Raw genomic sequence first — 14,273 nt, forward strand, 5'->3', positions numbered from 1 at the left:
TCAGTGCACAGGCAAGCAGTATAATCTAAAGAAAAGTTGCTGAGTAGCAACTAGAAGAGAATGTGTGCTTTGAAGAGCAAGGCGTGGATAAAAATTATGATAAAACGTTTTATACTATATAGATGCTCAATGCGAGTTGTCACAGGACTTTTATTATTTTTTTCCATTTTTAAATATCTTATAAATATGAGTGTTGTTCTCATAGCTCTCTCTTACATATTTCATATTATTACATGTGCTTTATATCAAATCTGCTGCAGAATATTTTCTTGTATATTACAGGATTGTAAAGATTCTTGGAAAATAATGATGAGAGAATAGTTTGCTCTTTAGTTTCACAAGTAAAAATACCATTGAAAATTTCACGAAATACGCACATATCAATTTTTTTAACTTTTTCTAATTTTTTTAGATTTTTTTTTTTCAAAATTATAATGACATATAGACTAAAATCTGATGTAAATCATTATTAAATAAGTACCACATTTACATTTCAAGTCATTTGGTCTTCTCTATATAGACTAATGCTTCGTGGGATCCCTTTTAGAATCGAGCTGGACACTTCACTTTTTCAAGTCAATTCAATTCAATGAACTATAAATTTAATTTACAAAAATTAAGCTTTTTCTTTTGAGGGATTTCAATTCACTTTATTCTATGGTTAGCTTTTTTAACACAGTTTCCTGTCTTGAAATTATCTCTTTCTGGTGACTAAATGGCAAAATAAAACTTGAAAGGAACTGCAAGTATCGATACTAGAATTACTTGTAAAAATTTTTCCATCTCTAACTAGATTTCTATTATTTGAAAGTAATGTCAAACAGTTTGAGTGCTGCTGCCATGGACACTTTTGATGATATACCGAAAAATAATGGTATAAATTTATTTGATATCTATATACAGTGGAATTTCTCCAACTCGAATCACCATAATCCACAAAAAAACTTCGAATTAGAGAGACTTCGAGTTATAGAATTTTTCATTAAAAAATAAAATTTTTCAAAAGCTTTAAAATAAAGACTTATCACTGTTTTAACTATGTTTTTTTTTTTAATTTTGTTTTTTGCACTTTGCTATTGTTTGCCTCTTGAGCTCTGTATCCCTTGCCTTTGTTACATGATTTATGCAATCCATAAGATTAATACCATATTTTTTATTCTCTTACGATTTTAAAATTGTTCCTCGATAATAAAATTTTAAATTTTGTATCATGCCCTGGTCGAAAAGTTCGATTTATGGAATGAAATTTAAATGAAATTTGACATCTATCGCCAATTCAAGAGTTCGAGTTATGGAGATCTTCAAGTTATAGAAATTCCACTTTATATATTTCTTCACCTAAAACCGCATGTTTAATGGTTTAGGATTTTCAAAACAGTCACCAATATACAACATAATCACCTGCTGAGATTTGGTGTAAAAATTACAAAAATATATTCGTATATAGAATAATTAGAATTTTTCTAGAATTTAATTGAGAATTATACTGATGTTGTCATCATTTTGTTGTTGTTGTCGTATAACGATTTTAGGCCGAATATTCTACATTTTTTTTTCTAAAATTTTTGGCACTAATTTTGATAAATTTAATTTTTAATTTCAAAAAATTAATTTCTCTTATCACTTTCACAATATATGCTTTATAGCATAGCAATCTAATGACGAATGACTTTCAGTATCAGCGAAAACGTGTTTATAGCAATTCACTCAAGCAATATTTTTGTAGGTAAAATGAAAATTCACTTTTTGATTTCTTTCAATTTAACAGACAAGTCAACAATATTTACTTGTTATATCTAGGGCACCTTTATATAAAAGTTATAGTATGAAAGCGAAGATTTTCCTTCTATCAACTAAGAAATTGTATGGAAACATTTTTTAGACTGCCTTTTTTCAATAATTTTATTGAAAATTTTTTTGTCACAAATTCACTTCACTGGACAGCTCGAATGACATATGTTTCATTTATAGACTTTAGAATGCTTGAAACGTCTGTTAACTTTTCTATATTTTTAAAGTATTTATTTTTCGGTAGACCAATATTATTTCACAATTTTGTAACAATTGAAATATTTCCCAATAAATATCCACATAAAACAACCTCGAAGAATTTCGAACTGCTACAAATGTAACAAGCTATAACAGTATTCTATTTAAGTATTTCGTTGTTTATGAATGGAGATTTCATTGATATGCCATATATAAGGTGTGGTTGGGAACTCAGAATAACGTTTTTAATGTCTACTGTCAATGATGGCACATGCCAAAATATTGCGATTATTTTTCTGCTACAACACAAGCATATGAAATTAAGCCAATTTAAGAATTTTCAGCTGTCAGGTTTTTTTGTGAAGCCAAAAAGTCTAATAGGACAATCGAATGAAACTTATTTTTGTCTAATTAAAATGAGAATAGGTAGTTTAAAAAAAAAACATACGGCATCCATAAAATTTTTTGAGTTAAATCTATCTTTCTTTATATATCATGGGATACTTTGAGATGGACTGAGAAATAGCTGTCAATCCAACTTCATCGTCAAAAGTCAGCTCTATAATCTTGTATGATTTAAATCTGTACATTATATATACATTCTATCAATATTTCACTAAGTACTAAGGTGTATTTTATGAATAAATTTTAGTTTTAGTAGCCTAACATTATTAAATTTCCATTACAATTCTATCACTTTGGGTCGCATCAACAATTGGGATACAAAAATGCAGAGTTCTACATAATTATTGTTTAATCTCATGCATGAAAATGTTAAATTTTCCTCTTTCTAAGCTCGTGTTTTCCATATTCCATCAAGCATACATCACTCAAAAAATTTCTTTTAGCTATATAGGCGCATAAGTGTGAGCGCCTAGAAGTAGACTATAGTATAATCACTAAACCTGTTTTCTGAGCTTTCTAAATTGTGTTATTTTTCTGTTCTGTTTCTGTTTCTTCATGTCCTTAACTTCATTTTCGTACAACTTCTGTTTACATCTACATATCACCTTTGCCATACAACTTAGAACTTCTTCAAAACTTCACTTTACTCACCTTTATGATGTCGTATATGATGTACATTCGGTGTACGCAAACAACAAGGTTGTTCATAATATAAATTCCATGTATTTTCATAATCCGAATAGGCGTAATCCACAAGAGCTAACAGTATTATTGAGGTGAGCAAACGTGTTACGGCCGTACATGCCGAACCGTAGTGCCAGCTGTGTTTTGAGCACATTTTTGACAATATTTTAAATTTTCTTGTAGTATTAAATATTTACTTTTATTTTCACTCTTAAACTTTTTACGATAAACAATTTTCACTTTTGAATTTATCCACTATAATAGCTTCAATATTTAATTTATATAAATTTTCATGCACTTTCAATAGGTTTTGAGATATTTTGAGCACTTCATTTCATACTTTGAGCGTTTGTTATGATTAATATTATTTTAATTAGTAATATTTATATACTCGCTTGGTTGTTATTAAGTTGTTCTTATATGTTTATTTTCTTTCTGTTTTTTTTTTTTTTTATTTTACAAGTTATCAGAAAGCTTCTCTTTTGCCTTCCAACTCAATTTTCATTTACTAAACTCAACTTGAGTTATCTGAATTTCAATTCTAAAATATTTTGCCACACAAAATTTTCGTTCATCACCGCATATCTTAATCTTGCACGTATTTTCGGCTTTCATTGAAGTCCACTTTCCGACGTACAATATTTCGTTTAGACGATTTTCTGCTGCTGACGCATACCAGCCGCAAATTCATAACCGCACATCACGAAATTCAAACACGAACTGAGTTCGCTGAGCGACAGGATTTGTATTAAATAAACACACAACAAGCGACTAATCAGCGCCGCCAACGAGGCACTAACACAGACGCAACAGTAACGGCACACGAACGCGACTCGAGTACGGCGAAAAAACGAAGCAAGTTAACGAGTGTCTCATTGGAACGGTAATAACTGAATTGCGGCGAAAAATCAACGAGCTTGTTTTGCTCACGAGCACTTGCACACCGGCAACGATAACGGTGAAGACAATTTCGCAACAGCAAAAGTGACGAACAAAGCGGCGAGTTTTTACGCTGTCTGCAGGCTCAGTGGAGTTTCATTGACTCGGCACATACCGTTGGTCGCACGAGCTGTCTGTATAATTCGCTCGTTTGCTCAGGTGTTTCAAACGTTGCTCTCAGCGTGTGAGAGTGTAGCAAACTGCAAAGAGAGTAAAAATTTTTTTTGAATGAAGGCATTTAATGAGCGTAATTTGAGAGCGTAATTTATAGAGAGCATAATTTGTAGAAAGAGCACAAGCGAGAGAATAAACGCCTGCGCATAAACGAGGGATATTTTTATGCTTCGTGAGTCAAGTGAAAATATCCCTGCGAAGGATTTTCAAGCAAATTGTCTATATTTTTTCAATTCGCTGCATATTTGTCTGAGCAGTTTACTGCTTTTCTACTCTTTTTGTGTTTTCTGTTTCGCATTTATTTGCGCAAAGCAAGCGTAGTATATTGAACTTGTCGCTTTGATTGCGAGACACTTCATTGCTTTGCTCGCCGGGCGCACGACTACAATGCGCTGCAACATGATTTCCTTCAACAGCTGCGTTATAAGGAGCCTAACAACAACAACAACAACAAGTAGTGTTGTTGTGCAGAGTACGAGCGGCAGAGGCTGAATTTTTCAAGGCTAAGCAGCTGCGGCAACTGCAGCCTGAGTGAAGCAGCGTCGACAGCGGCAGCGAAGTCAATGTCGACGCAGACGTTTTGTTGGCAGGTGTATGCTGTAAGAAGAAGTGGGGTTTTAGGCGCTTCGGCGCGAAGGTGTGTGTAAATATGTAAATCTTTGTATGTATTGTTGTTGTGATATAGGCATTTAAGTTGTTTTAATCCTGGCTGCGGAGGCAGCATGCGGCTTTAAAGTGGTAGTCAACCGGCCAGCTTAACCCTTTAGGGACTTTGTGCGAAATATTTTTTTAATTTTATTTTGTGAGCAAGTCTTCAGCGCCTTCTGTAGCGTGCTTTCAAGGCGGCTTCAACTATATTCCACGCCTGCTGCCTGCTACAATGTTGCAAATTTTCCACATCATTTTATTATTCGCTTGATATTTTGCGCCAGCATTCACTCTTAGTTTTGGTAATCACATTTTTTGTTGTTTTTTGCTTTTTTGCGACTTTCTTTCTTCCATTTTTCGCGGTCCATTCATACACTCATTCATTCATTCGCCGCACACAATGTGCTTCGTGCTGTGCTGTGCCGCCGTGAAGAACGTTGAGTTTTCTATACGCCAGACATAAGTCACTCATCCGCCGCAGTGCCGTGTGCCACCGCCGCGCGTCGTCAACGAGTAGACAATTCATATGACTTGCAAAGCAACGAACATAAGCACAGGCAGGCAGGCAGCCGGTTAGACATTGAAACTGCCAGACGAGTGGTCTTATGCGCGCTGCTAGACTAGCAGGCAGACAAACCGACCTGCAAAACAGAGAAACAGACAGGCAGAGGGACAGATATAAAGACATGAGGGCGAACGGACAGACAGACAGCACAGCGCAGCGCGTCTCGATTGCCAACAAAAGTCTCGTCTCATCTCCATTGTGGCACGCGAAAGGTGTACGGTGACGTCAAGGTGTTGCTAAGCAGTAAAGCAGCCGTACGTTTAGCACACTTTCGGGCGCAAGGCAAACTACTACACACATGCAGCCGTTGTCGTCATGGCGTTCACAGAAGAAGATGTTTGCAGTTGGTTGCTGTAGAGGGAAGGATGGCAGCAAGGATGAAGTTGTCTGATGTGTGTTTCTATGTATTTTTATATGTATGTGTATGTTCATATATATGTGTTGCTATATGTATTTAACTAGCGCTTAATCTATACTAATGCGCTTCTCTTTTTGCCTTGCTTACCACGTTTGTATGCGCGCATGGTACTGTTGGGTGTGTGTGTTTGTTATTTTAACCCCGAATTAATTTCAATTTAGTGGCACAATGTCAAGGCTTCATGCTTGTGGTAAGCAAGATTAATATGTTGCAAATTTAAACTAGTTTTTCTGCGGTTGCTTTGTGCAATTTCACGTTTCTTTTCATATTTTTTTGTTTACAAAAGCCATATGGTTGGCGGACTTTTGCTGGAAATATTTACAAGACATTTAAGAAGATCGGTTGAAAAGTAGTTTTGAAGGAATTATGAAAAAGTTTTGTTAGAAACTTATTTTTTCAGTGAATTATCTGTAGTTTAATTACAAACGCGTGACTTTCGACAAAGTAGAAGTAGTTTACCTTGACTATAATATATATTTAGTATATGTCTCCATAAATTTTAAAATACTAGGCGATATACTTTTCGAAATTATATACTGTGCCCAAAAAATAAGGTGACATTTAAACTTAAACTGCGCGCGTCGAAGGATTTGGAGAATTATTTTTTTTAGGTCGGTAGTACAATCAGTCACATTTATGTCAAAATATTCAATAGAGTTTGAAATACGTGTCGTTTTGTGAGCTGCTAAAAGTGACTTTTTCGTTTTTTGCGATGTCGATGTCAAAGAATTTGCATTAAATTTTGTTTACGGAATCAATTTTCTGCTGCCGATACGTTGAGGATGGTGCAGGAAACCTTTGGTGATGAGGGTATGTCTAAAAAAATTTTTTCAAGTGGTATGGTGAGTTCCAAGCCGGCCGTGAACGTGTCGAAGGCAAAGATCGTCCAGGGCGACCATCAACCTCAACCGACGAAGCTCACGTTTAACAAATCAAAGATTAGGTGTTGAAAAACCGATACCTCAGCCAATACCATTTTGAAGGATGTATTGGGCCTCAAGCGCGTCAAATCTCGACTGGTACCGAAAATTCATTCGTAATTCGTGATCATTTCGCCAAAAACTCAACCCATATCGTTCTGCAACCACCGTATTCACCGGATCTGACGCCGTGCGACTTCTGGCTGTTCACCAAGCTCAAAAGATCACTCCGGGGACACCGTTTAATACGATAGAGCAGATTCAAGCCGCAGCGAAGACGGAACTGAAGGCCATCCCGGAAAGTTACTACAACCAGTGTTTCGAAGATTGGAAAATCCGTTGGCATAAGTGCATTGCATCGGGAGGGGATTACTTTAAAGGGGATGAAATTGATTTGGAAGAATAAATAAAGAAGTTTACTATTAATTTCATTATTACAACAACTCAGAGGTAACTGCACAACTCTTGACTAAGCTTAGATATAGATATTACGTTGGCAAATATCTCCCTTCCGCCTTTTTGTCTTTCGCATTTTGCGGCTATGTATAAAGCGCTACAGAGCTCGTATCTGGCAATACCATACATAAATCTTTGAAAGGTCTTGACATAACCTACAAAACGACGCTATGCATGATTAGTTGGGATATTGTGTTCAACAGTTATAGACGTGTTACTTCGTTAAAGGCAAATCCGCTGGAGAAACATTCAGTGAGATTTATGGTGTTTTGAGGCATGGTACTCTATCACTTCGAACTGCGGAGGAATGGTTTCGATGATTCAGAGCGGGTGAAAATGACACCATGCATAAGCCAGCCGACGGAAGACCTGTGACGACGAATACCGATCAAATCATGTAAAACATCGAGTTAGACCGGCATGTGGTATCTCGTGACACCGCCCAAGAGATGGAAGTTAGTCTCCAAACCATTTTAAACCATCTGCAGAGGGCTGGATACACAAAAAAGCTTAATGTTTGGGTGCCGCATGATTTGACGCAAAAAACCTTCTGGACCGAATCAACGCCTGCGATAAGCTATTGAAACGGAACGAATTCGATCCATTTTTGAAAGGGATGCTGGCTGGCGACGAAAAATGGATCACACACGACAATATCAAGCTAAAGTGGTCGTGATCAAATGCCGGTGAATCGTCTCAAACAGTGGCCAAGCCGGGATTGATGGCCAGGAAGGTTTTGCTGGTTTAAACTAAATCCGATCACTGTAACACTTTTTATAAAGCATTTAATAAAGGGAAAATGCGGATATTCAAATATTCAAATTCTTTAACATTTTTATGGTAAAAATTCCAAATATTAACTGAAGATAGTTTTTTGAAAATATTTTAAAATTTTAAAATAATGTTTTATCACCAATGATTGAACCAAAAGTATTCCAAATCTCATTTGCCAGATATATTAATATATAATTATTTTATGTCAAGTTTCTTATTTCTGTCTCTTATGACTGCATGAATAGGAGTTACATAGTTTTCCAGTATTTCGGTGAGGTTTTATAGATCTTACGGAACTATCTTGTAAAAATTCTGTTTACTAAAAAAATGGCGATTAGTAAGTCGATCGGCCTAACCTCTCTTCATTTCTCTCTACCGCAGAATATATTTTATACTTAATCCGAAATACGGCTTGTTATCGTGGGCTACTAATATTAAACCATAATATTCCAACCATTGTCAAATATAGGTATCCTGTATGTATGAATATTTATAAGAACTGGATAATAGGAATTCATATATCGTTTTCTTACAACACCATATTTGTATTCGATTACTTATTTTTGTGCACATAAAAAATCTAATTTATTGTTAATAAACTTAGATTTTTATACTGAGTTTTACGAAAGGTGCTTCTTGTTCCCTTTATCTATAAATTATAATAATATAAAATTTCGCATGACTTTTACTATACTTGGGATAGTACTACTAGTTGATTTATCTACCATTTACATGGTATATTTCTGTTCTAAAGATGTACCTGTACCTCATCCTGGAACTCCATATTAGGCATTTCCTTCATTTGGGCTTACAGAACTTTGTTTAACTATAGACAGATATCGAAAGATTCGAAAAACTTTGTATGGAGAGTTCCAAAACGTGATTTGTTGTTACATATTTTCAGAGTCTGTTAGTTGTTTGAGAGCCCATAGTAATATAAAATACTTTTTCTTTCCGAAGTCAATGCATAAACTGTTCAAATACCATAACTTATGTTGAAACGATTTTAAAATGAAGGCAACCGACCTGTAGTGGATTCTTAAAGAGGCAGGCATTCCCTGTTACTGTTCTGGATAAAATACCAAGAAAATATTAATTAAAAGTCCTCATGGTATCATCATATCATTAAACTTTTCTATGAGATATACAAATGTATATATTGAAGAGAATAATAATCAATAATTCTGGATGATTGCTTACAAGTGATTATATATTAAACCATTTGATTTCTCGAAATTCTGAATAAAATAAAATCTAATAAAATATATTTATATATTGAGGTTATCTAAAGAGCCAACAAATTAAATTCTTCCACACTCTGCACATTGCACACTAATTATTGCAAAATTCCATCAATACTTTAAGCAATTCAATATAAACTAATATGTAAGGTAAAAACTTCGAGTAATCTGCACTAGTTGCCTTCATGCTCTGCATATTACAAGAATTTACCGCAACATTTTCTTCATTACAACTCAATGTACATGGCTCTGCAACAACAACACACATATCCACATAGAGAGACACGCAAAGAGAAATGTTTCAATGTGGAATTAGTCGATTGACTGCTTCAATGCGGGTTTTAAAATTCTAACAAAGTGCAACCAAAGACAAACAAAAGTACCGTGTGTACATATACTCGTACATATATTTGAAGCCAAAAGAGAATTCTCAACTAACCTCATCACTTAATTGGCTAAAGAATCTATTTGACGTGGAGTTGAACGTTAAAGGAGTTAAGGAAGAAAATGGCACAATGCTATTTCATGGTTCAGTGCGATTGGCAGAGCAAATGCTTGTGGCTAAGTGAATGCTGCGCAGAGAATGCGAAAAGGAAAAGTATGACGATAATCAGTGTGAAATTGTTAGAGTTTAAACGTTTAAAATACTAGGCTTTTGTTATAATTTGTTTAAAAGAGAACTATAAATGTGGGTTTTAGTTATTTTGGACTGACGGGTGATCACTCAATAAAGCAATAATATTGCAATCGAGAATTTTATTAATTTACTAGCTGACCCCACAGGCGTTGCCTTGCGTGAAATTATTTGTTTTGAAAAGGAAAGAAAGTTGAATTTAGATTGTATTGAAAAGCATTTATTTTCGACTTTGCTACATTTTTTTTTCAATGTAACGCAGCTTGATAAACAACATTTTTTTGTTTTCTGTTCCGGAGCGTAAATGTACAGAGAAGATGGTTTTTCAACTCGTGAACACTCCACATATAGCTGACCGTATGAAAAACATGGCATTTCCAGATTTATGTCACACATTTCCAGCGACTGTCTGTGTGACCTGTTGATTGACATCGCAAATGCAAGTTTCAGTGGAAACTAATACGTTTGAACTGAAATAGCAAATCGTTGGAACTCAGAAGAATTGGTGGAATCAAGCATTCTGCCTTGCAACTATCACATTATTCGATAGCTGCCTCACAATCAGGGTTCAATTACATAGTTTCGACATAATTACATAATAATGACGAATCCAACTTTGAGATGTAAATGATGCGGCGGCATGTCAAGCAAATCCAAAAAATTTTGAAATTCAACACATAAATCTCCCTGAATTTGACCATTATACATCAAATACTGAATATACTGAATACAACAAAATAATAAATATTTCTCAACAGATTTTTTTACTAGAAAATACATTTTCGCAAATAGGTTGATTTCCTCCAACCACCATGATCATTTTATTTCTTCAAGTCATAACATAATGAGTTGAAGAACACACTATATTGGAAAACATAATCCAAAAGTTCGCGCAAAAACATTTAACAAACATTTCTCTCTAACAACTCAACAACTACAATCCTCTAAACCCAACTTTATTCCTATTTACAGAGAAAGGATCAAAAATACCTGCAGTGGGAGAGCTAAAACTTTTTTATAGGAAACTTGTTACTAAGCGATTTGTGTTAAATGTGATAAATACAGGAACGAACCCTTTTTTGACCAATATCAAAAATTCAGTAGAACTTCCAGAACTCGCAGTTTTTCATAACTTCTCGTGAACCGGCAATAGAAGTCAAATTTCATATAAATTACCTTCTGTAACTCGGAGGTCTCTCTAACTCGATGTTTTTTTTTTGTGGATTATGGTGATTCGAGTTAGGGAAGTTCAACTATAGTTTCTAATTGGGGGTGTAATTACTGAAATTCGATAATATTTTTACAACTATCCATTCAGTGTTAGGTTGAAACTCAAAAGTCCACTTAACGTGTCGTGTGAGATCAAGTTACACAACAGATGGAGAAAAGGCAGTTGGTTTGTAAAATATTTTACAGAGAACTTAAGCTATATATATGTACATATACAAATACTGAAATGAATACTTCTCTCATGTATGGGATTCAACTCTTTCTTATAATTCTCTCTATATGTTCACAATAGTATCTCATAAAATAATATACATATACTCGTATGGTATTACTTTTCCTTAGGATTTTAATGTGTCTACAAGTGGCCCTAGGAAAAAAAAATGGTTACTTTAAACAAAGCCACATAAATATAAAGCAATTAATTATAATTTTTGAAATTTCAGATTTTTGTATATTTTTAAATAGAGTTGCCGAGTCGAAAATTTTTGAACTAAATATATTTTTTTAAAGTTTTCAAAAATTTTTTGTAGTCTTATTTCAAATTTGAGAATTAATATTAATTAAACTTTTTATAATATATATATAGTTATAGAAGTGAATAACACTAAGTTTTCGATATTTTCGCTGTTTTTTAGTTCGGTTTGAATGACTAAAGAAACGCTCATTGAATCCTTCCTAGTAATTTATGTTTAATACAAATTTTCTATTGAGAAATATGCTCAAAAATTAAATATATATGTACTTTTGTACTTTCGCAACAAAAGTTGCTAAAGAGAGTATTATAGTTTTGTTCACATAACGGTTGTTTGTAACACCCAAAACTAAACGAGTTAGATATAGGGTTATATACATATACCAAAGTGATGAGGGTGAAGAGTGGAGTTCAAATCCGAATGTCTGTCTGTCCGTCCGTCCGTCCGTCTGTTCAAGCTGTAACTTGAGTATCTTGATGAAACTTGGCACACTTATTTCTTGGCACCATAGGACCATGCTTTCGAAAATGAGCAAAATCGGACCACTGCCACGCCCACAAAATGGCGAAAACCGAAAACACATAAAGTGCCATAATTAAGCCATAAATAAAGCTATGGAAATAAAATTTGGTATGAAGGATCGCACTATGAAGGGCCAAATAGGTTTTTTGTACATATCACGCAAACCATTAAAGCTATATAAACCAAACTTTCTGCAGTCGTTTTTTTAGCCACTTCTTAATACAGTCTAAAAATGAAAGAAATCAGGTAATAAACTCGGCTACCTCCCATACAAAGGTTAGGTTGAAAATTACTAAAAGTGGGTTAACTCACTAAAGAAAAACGTTAGAAACAGTAAATTTCACATAAGAAATGGCAGATGGGAGCTGCACTCAGATTTTTTTACAAAATGGAAAATGGGCGTGACGTCGCCCACTTGTTGGTCAAAAACCATATCTCAGGAACTACTCGACCGATTTCAATGAAACTTGGATTGTAATAGTTTCCTTACATCCCAATGATATGTTGTGAAAATAGGCCAAATCGCTTTACAACTACGCCTACTTCATATATACCAGAACTTTGAAGACGATCTGAATCGTTTACATTACAATATATAAAGTAAGTACTAGGGAAGATATCGGTGCAGAACTTTGCACAAATACTACGTTTATAGTGTGGCAGTCCCATTCTAAAAATCGCCGAAATCGGACAATAGGTTTTCAAGGCCCCATATATCGAACACGAGGACCTCGGTGCTTCTAACCTAATATTATGGTTTCCAACTTTCAATGGAATATATATGACGAATATGTGGGTCAAATTATTTGTTATATTAATAAATTTAAATAAATAAATTGCGAGAGTATAAAATGTTCGGTTACATCCGAACTTAGCCCTTCCTTACTTGTTTTTTTTTTTTAATTTTTGTAAATAGTCATTTGTAAATACAATAACTCAGTTAATTTTTTTTAAACACTTCTCAAGGCTTCAATGCTTCAACAATACCAAATTTAATATTTAGTGTTTTTTTATTTAATTCTGAGACGAAAAAACTACTATTGCTTTCAAGCTTCCTTGCAGCCACGCCATACAATTCTCACAGCCTTGAAAAATTCTGTAGAGAATACATTCGCTAACACAAAAAAGTCCCAAAATACAACTAAATAAATAAAACGTCAAACAACAAAAATGAAAATACATTGTTACACATTTTAGCTTATCGCCTATCAACCACCTGCACAGCGCTACATTATTCCGCCACACTACAACAATTCCATATGTTGCAAATATTGTTATGCCACCATTTGAGTGTTTGAGCCGCACGACAAAAGTACCATACGTCCGTTCGTCCGTTTTTTATGCCGCCACCGCCGTTGCTGATTAGTTACGTGCCGCGAACACTTTGCCGACAATTTGACTTTCTCCTTATTCGTCTTTATTATTATGTGCATTTAATATGTTTCCCTGGATAATCCACCACCAGCACAGTGAGCGGCTGTAGCTGAGCAGCACCACCCCAACAATGCAACAATATCGTCGACATCAAATAATGCTGAGCGACAGCGCAACAGACAGACAGGCGGGCAGTCGGCGGCGGCGGCGGCACTGCCAACTCATTACTAATGTTTGTTGTTAAGTCCATCTTAGCGCCATTCGCGCAAATGTAAACGTTCAGCAATCAACTGCTCGCCATCCGCATCCATTTTCGCATTCAAAGGCAACCATGCAGCCAAGCAACCCTGCATTGGTGAGTTAGCCAAGCGTGCGGAAAGTCGCGTGCTGGCGTTAGCTACCGTGCCCAGCACCCGACATCATAAAAACAACAACAATGTGTTGCAACAACAACTACAAAAACATGCTTTACAACAACAATGCAACAACAACAATGTGCTTGCAACACTTTGCTTAAATCCTCCTGCTGCACATATTTTTCGTGTTTGCTTTACAACGCATTTACTTGTTTGCAAGGATTAACAACAAAAAACATGAACACCCATACAGTTACAAAGCAGAGCACACACTCCACACTCACATCTACATTAAACTCCCTGCATTTGTATGCAATAAGTTAGCCAACAGCCAGACCAGGCGACCAGTCGACTGGTGGCACAGCGCAAGGACATGCGGCGCTTCAAGGAGTATGTGTGTGGCAAAAGGAGGCGTGCGCTGCAGCAGCGCGTCGCTCACACAAAAAAAAGAACCTGTTATCGCAGCGTGCA

General features: G+C 35.2%; 1 protein-coding gene across 2 annotated transcripts in view; it reads right to left on the bottom strand.

The window, feature by feature from the left end:
- Sema-2a_1 (semaphorin-2A) overlaps positions 1-14,273 on the bottom strand; it is a 220,006-nt gene that overhangs the window by 149,803 nt on the left and 55,930 nt on the right. For both annotated transcript variants that reach the window (XM_054234520.1, XM_054234519.1), the window contains exon 2: positions 3,046-4,217. In XM_054234520.1, the coding sequence (XP_054090495.1) occupies positions 3,046-3,232 (187 nt within the window). In that variant the 5' untranslated portion in view covers positions 3,233-4,217. The remainder of the gene's footprint in view (positions 1-3,045; positions 4,218-14,273) is intronic.

Source organism: Zeugodacus cucurbitae, chromosome 6 (assembly GCF_028554725.1).
Source record: "Zeugodacus cucurbitae isolate PBARC_wt_2022May chromosome 6, idZeuCucr1.2, whole genome shotgun sequence".
Classification (NCBI taxonomy): Eukaryota; Metazoa; Arthropoda; class Insecta; order Diptera; family Tephritidae; genus Zeugodacus; species Zeugodacus cucurbitae.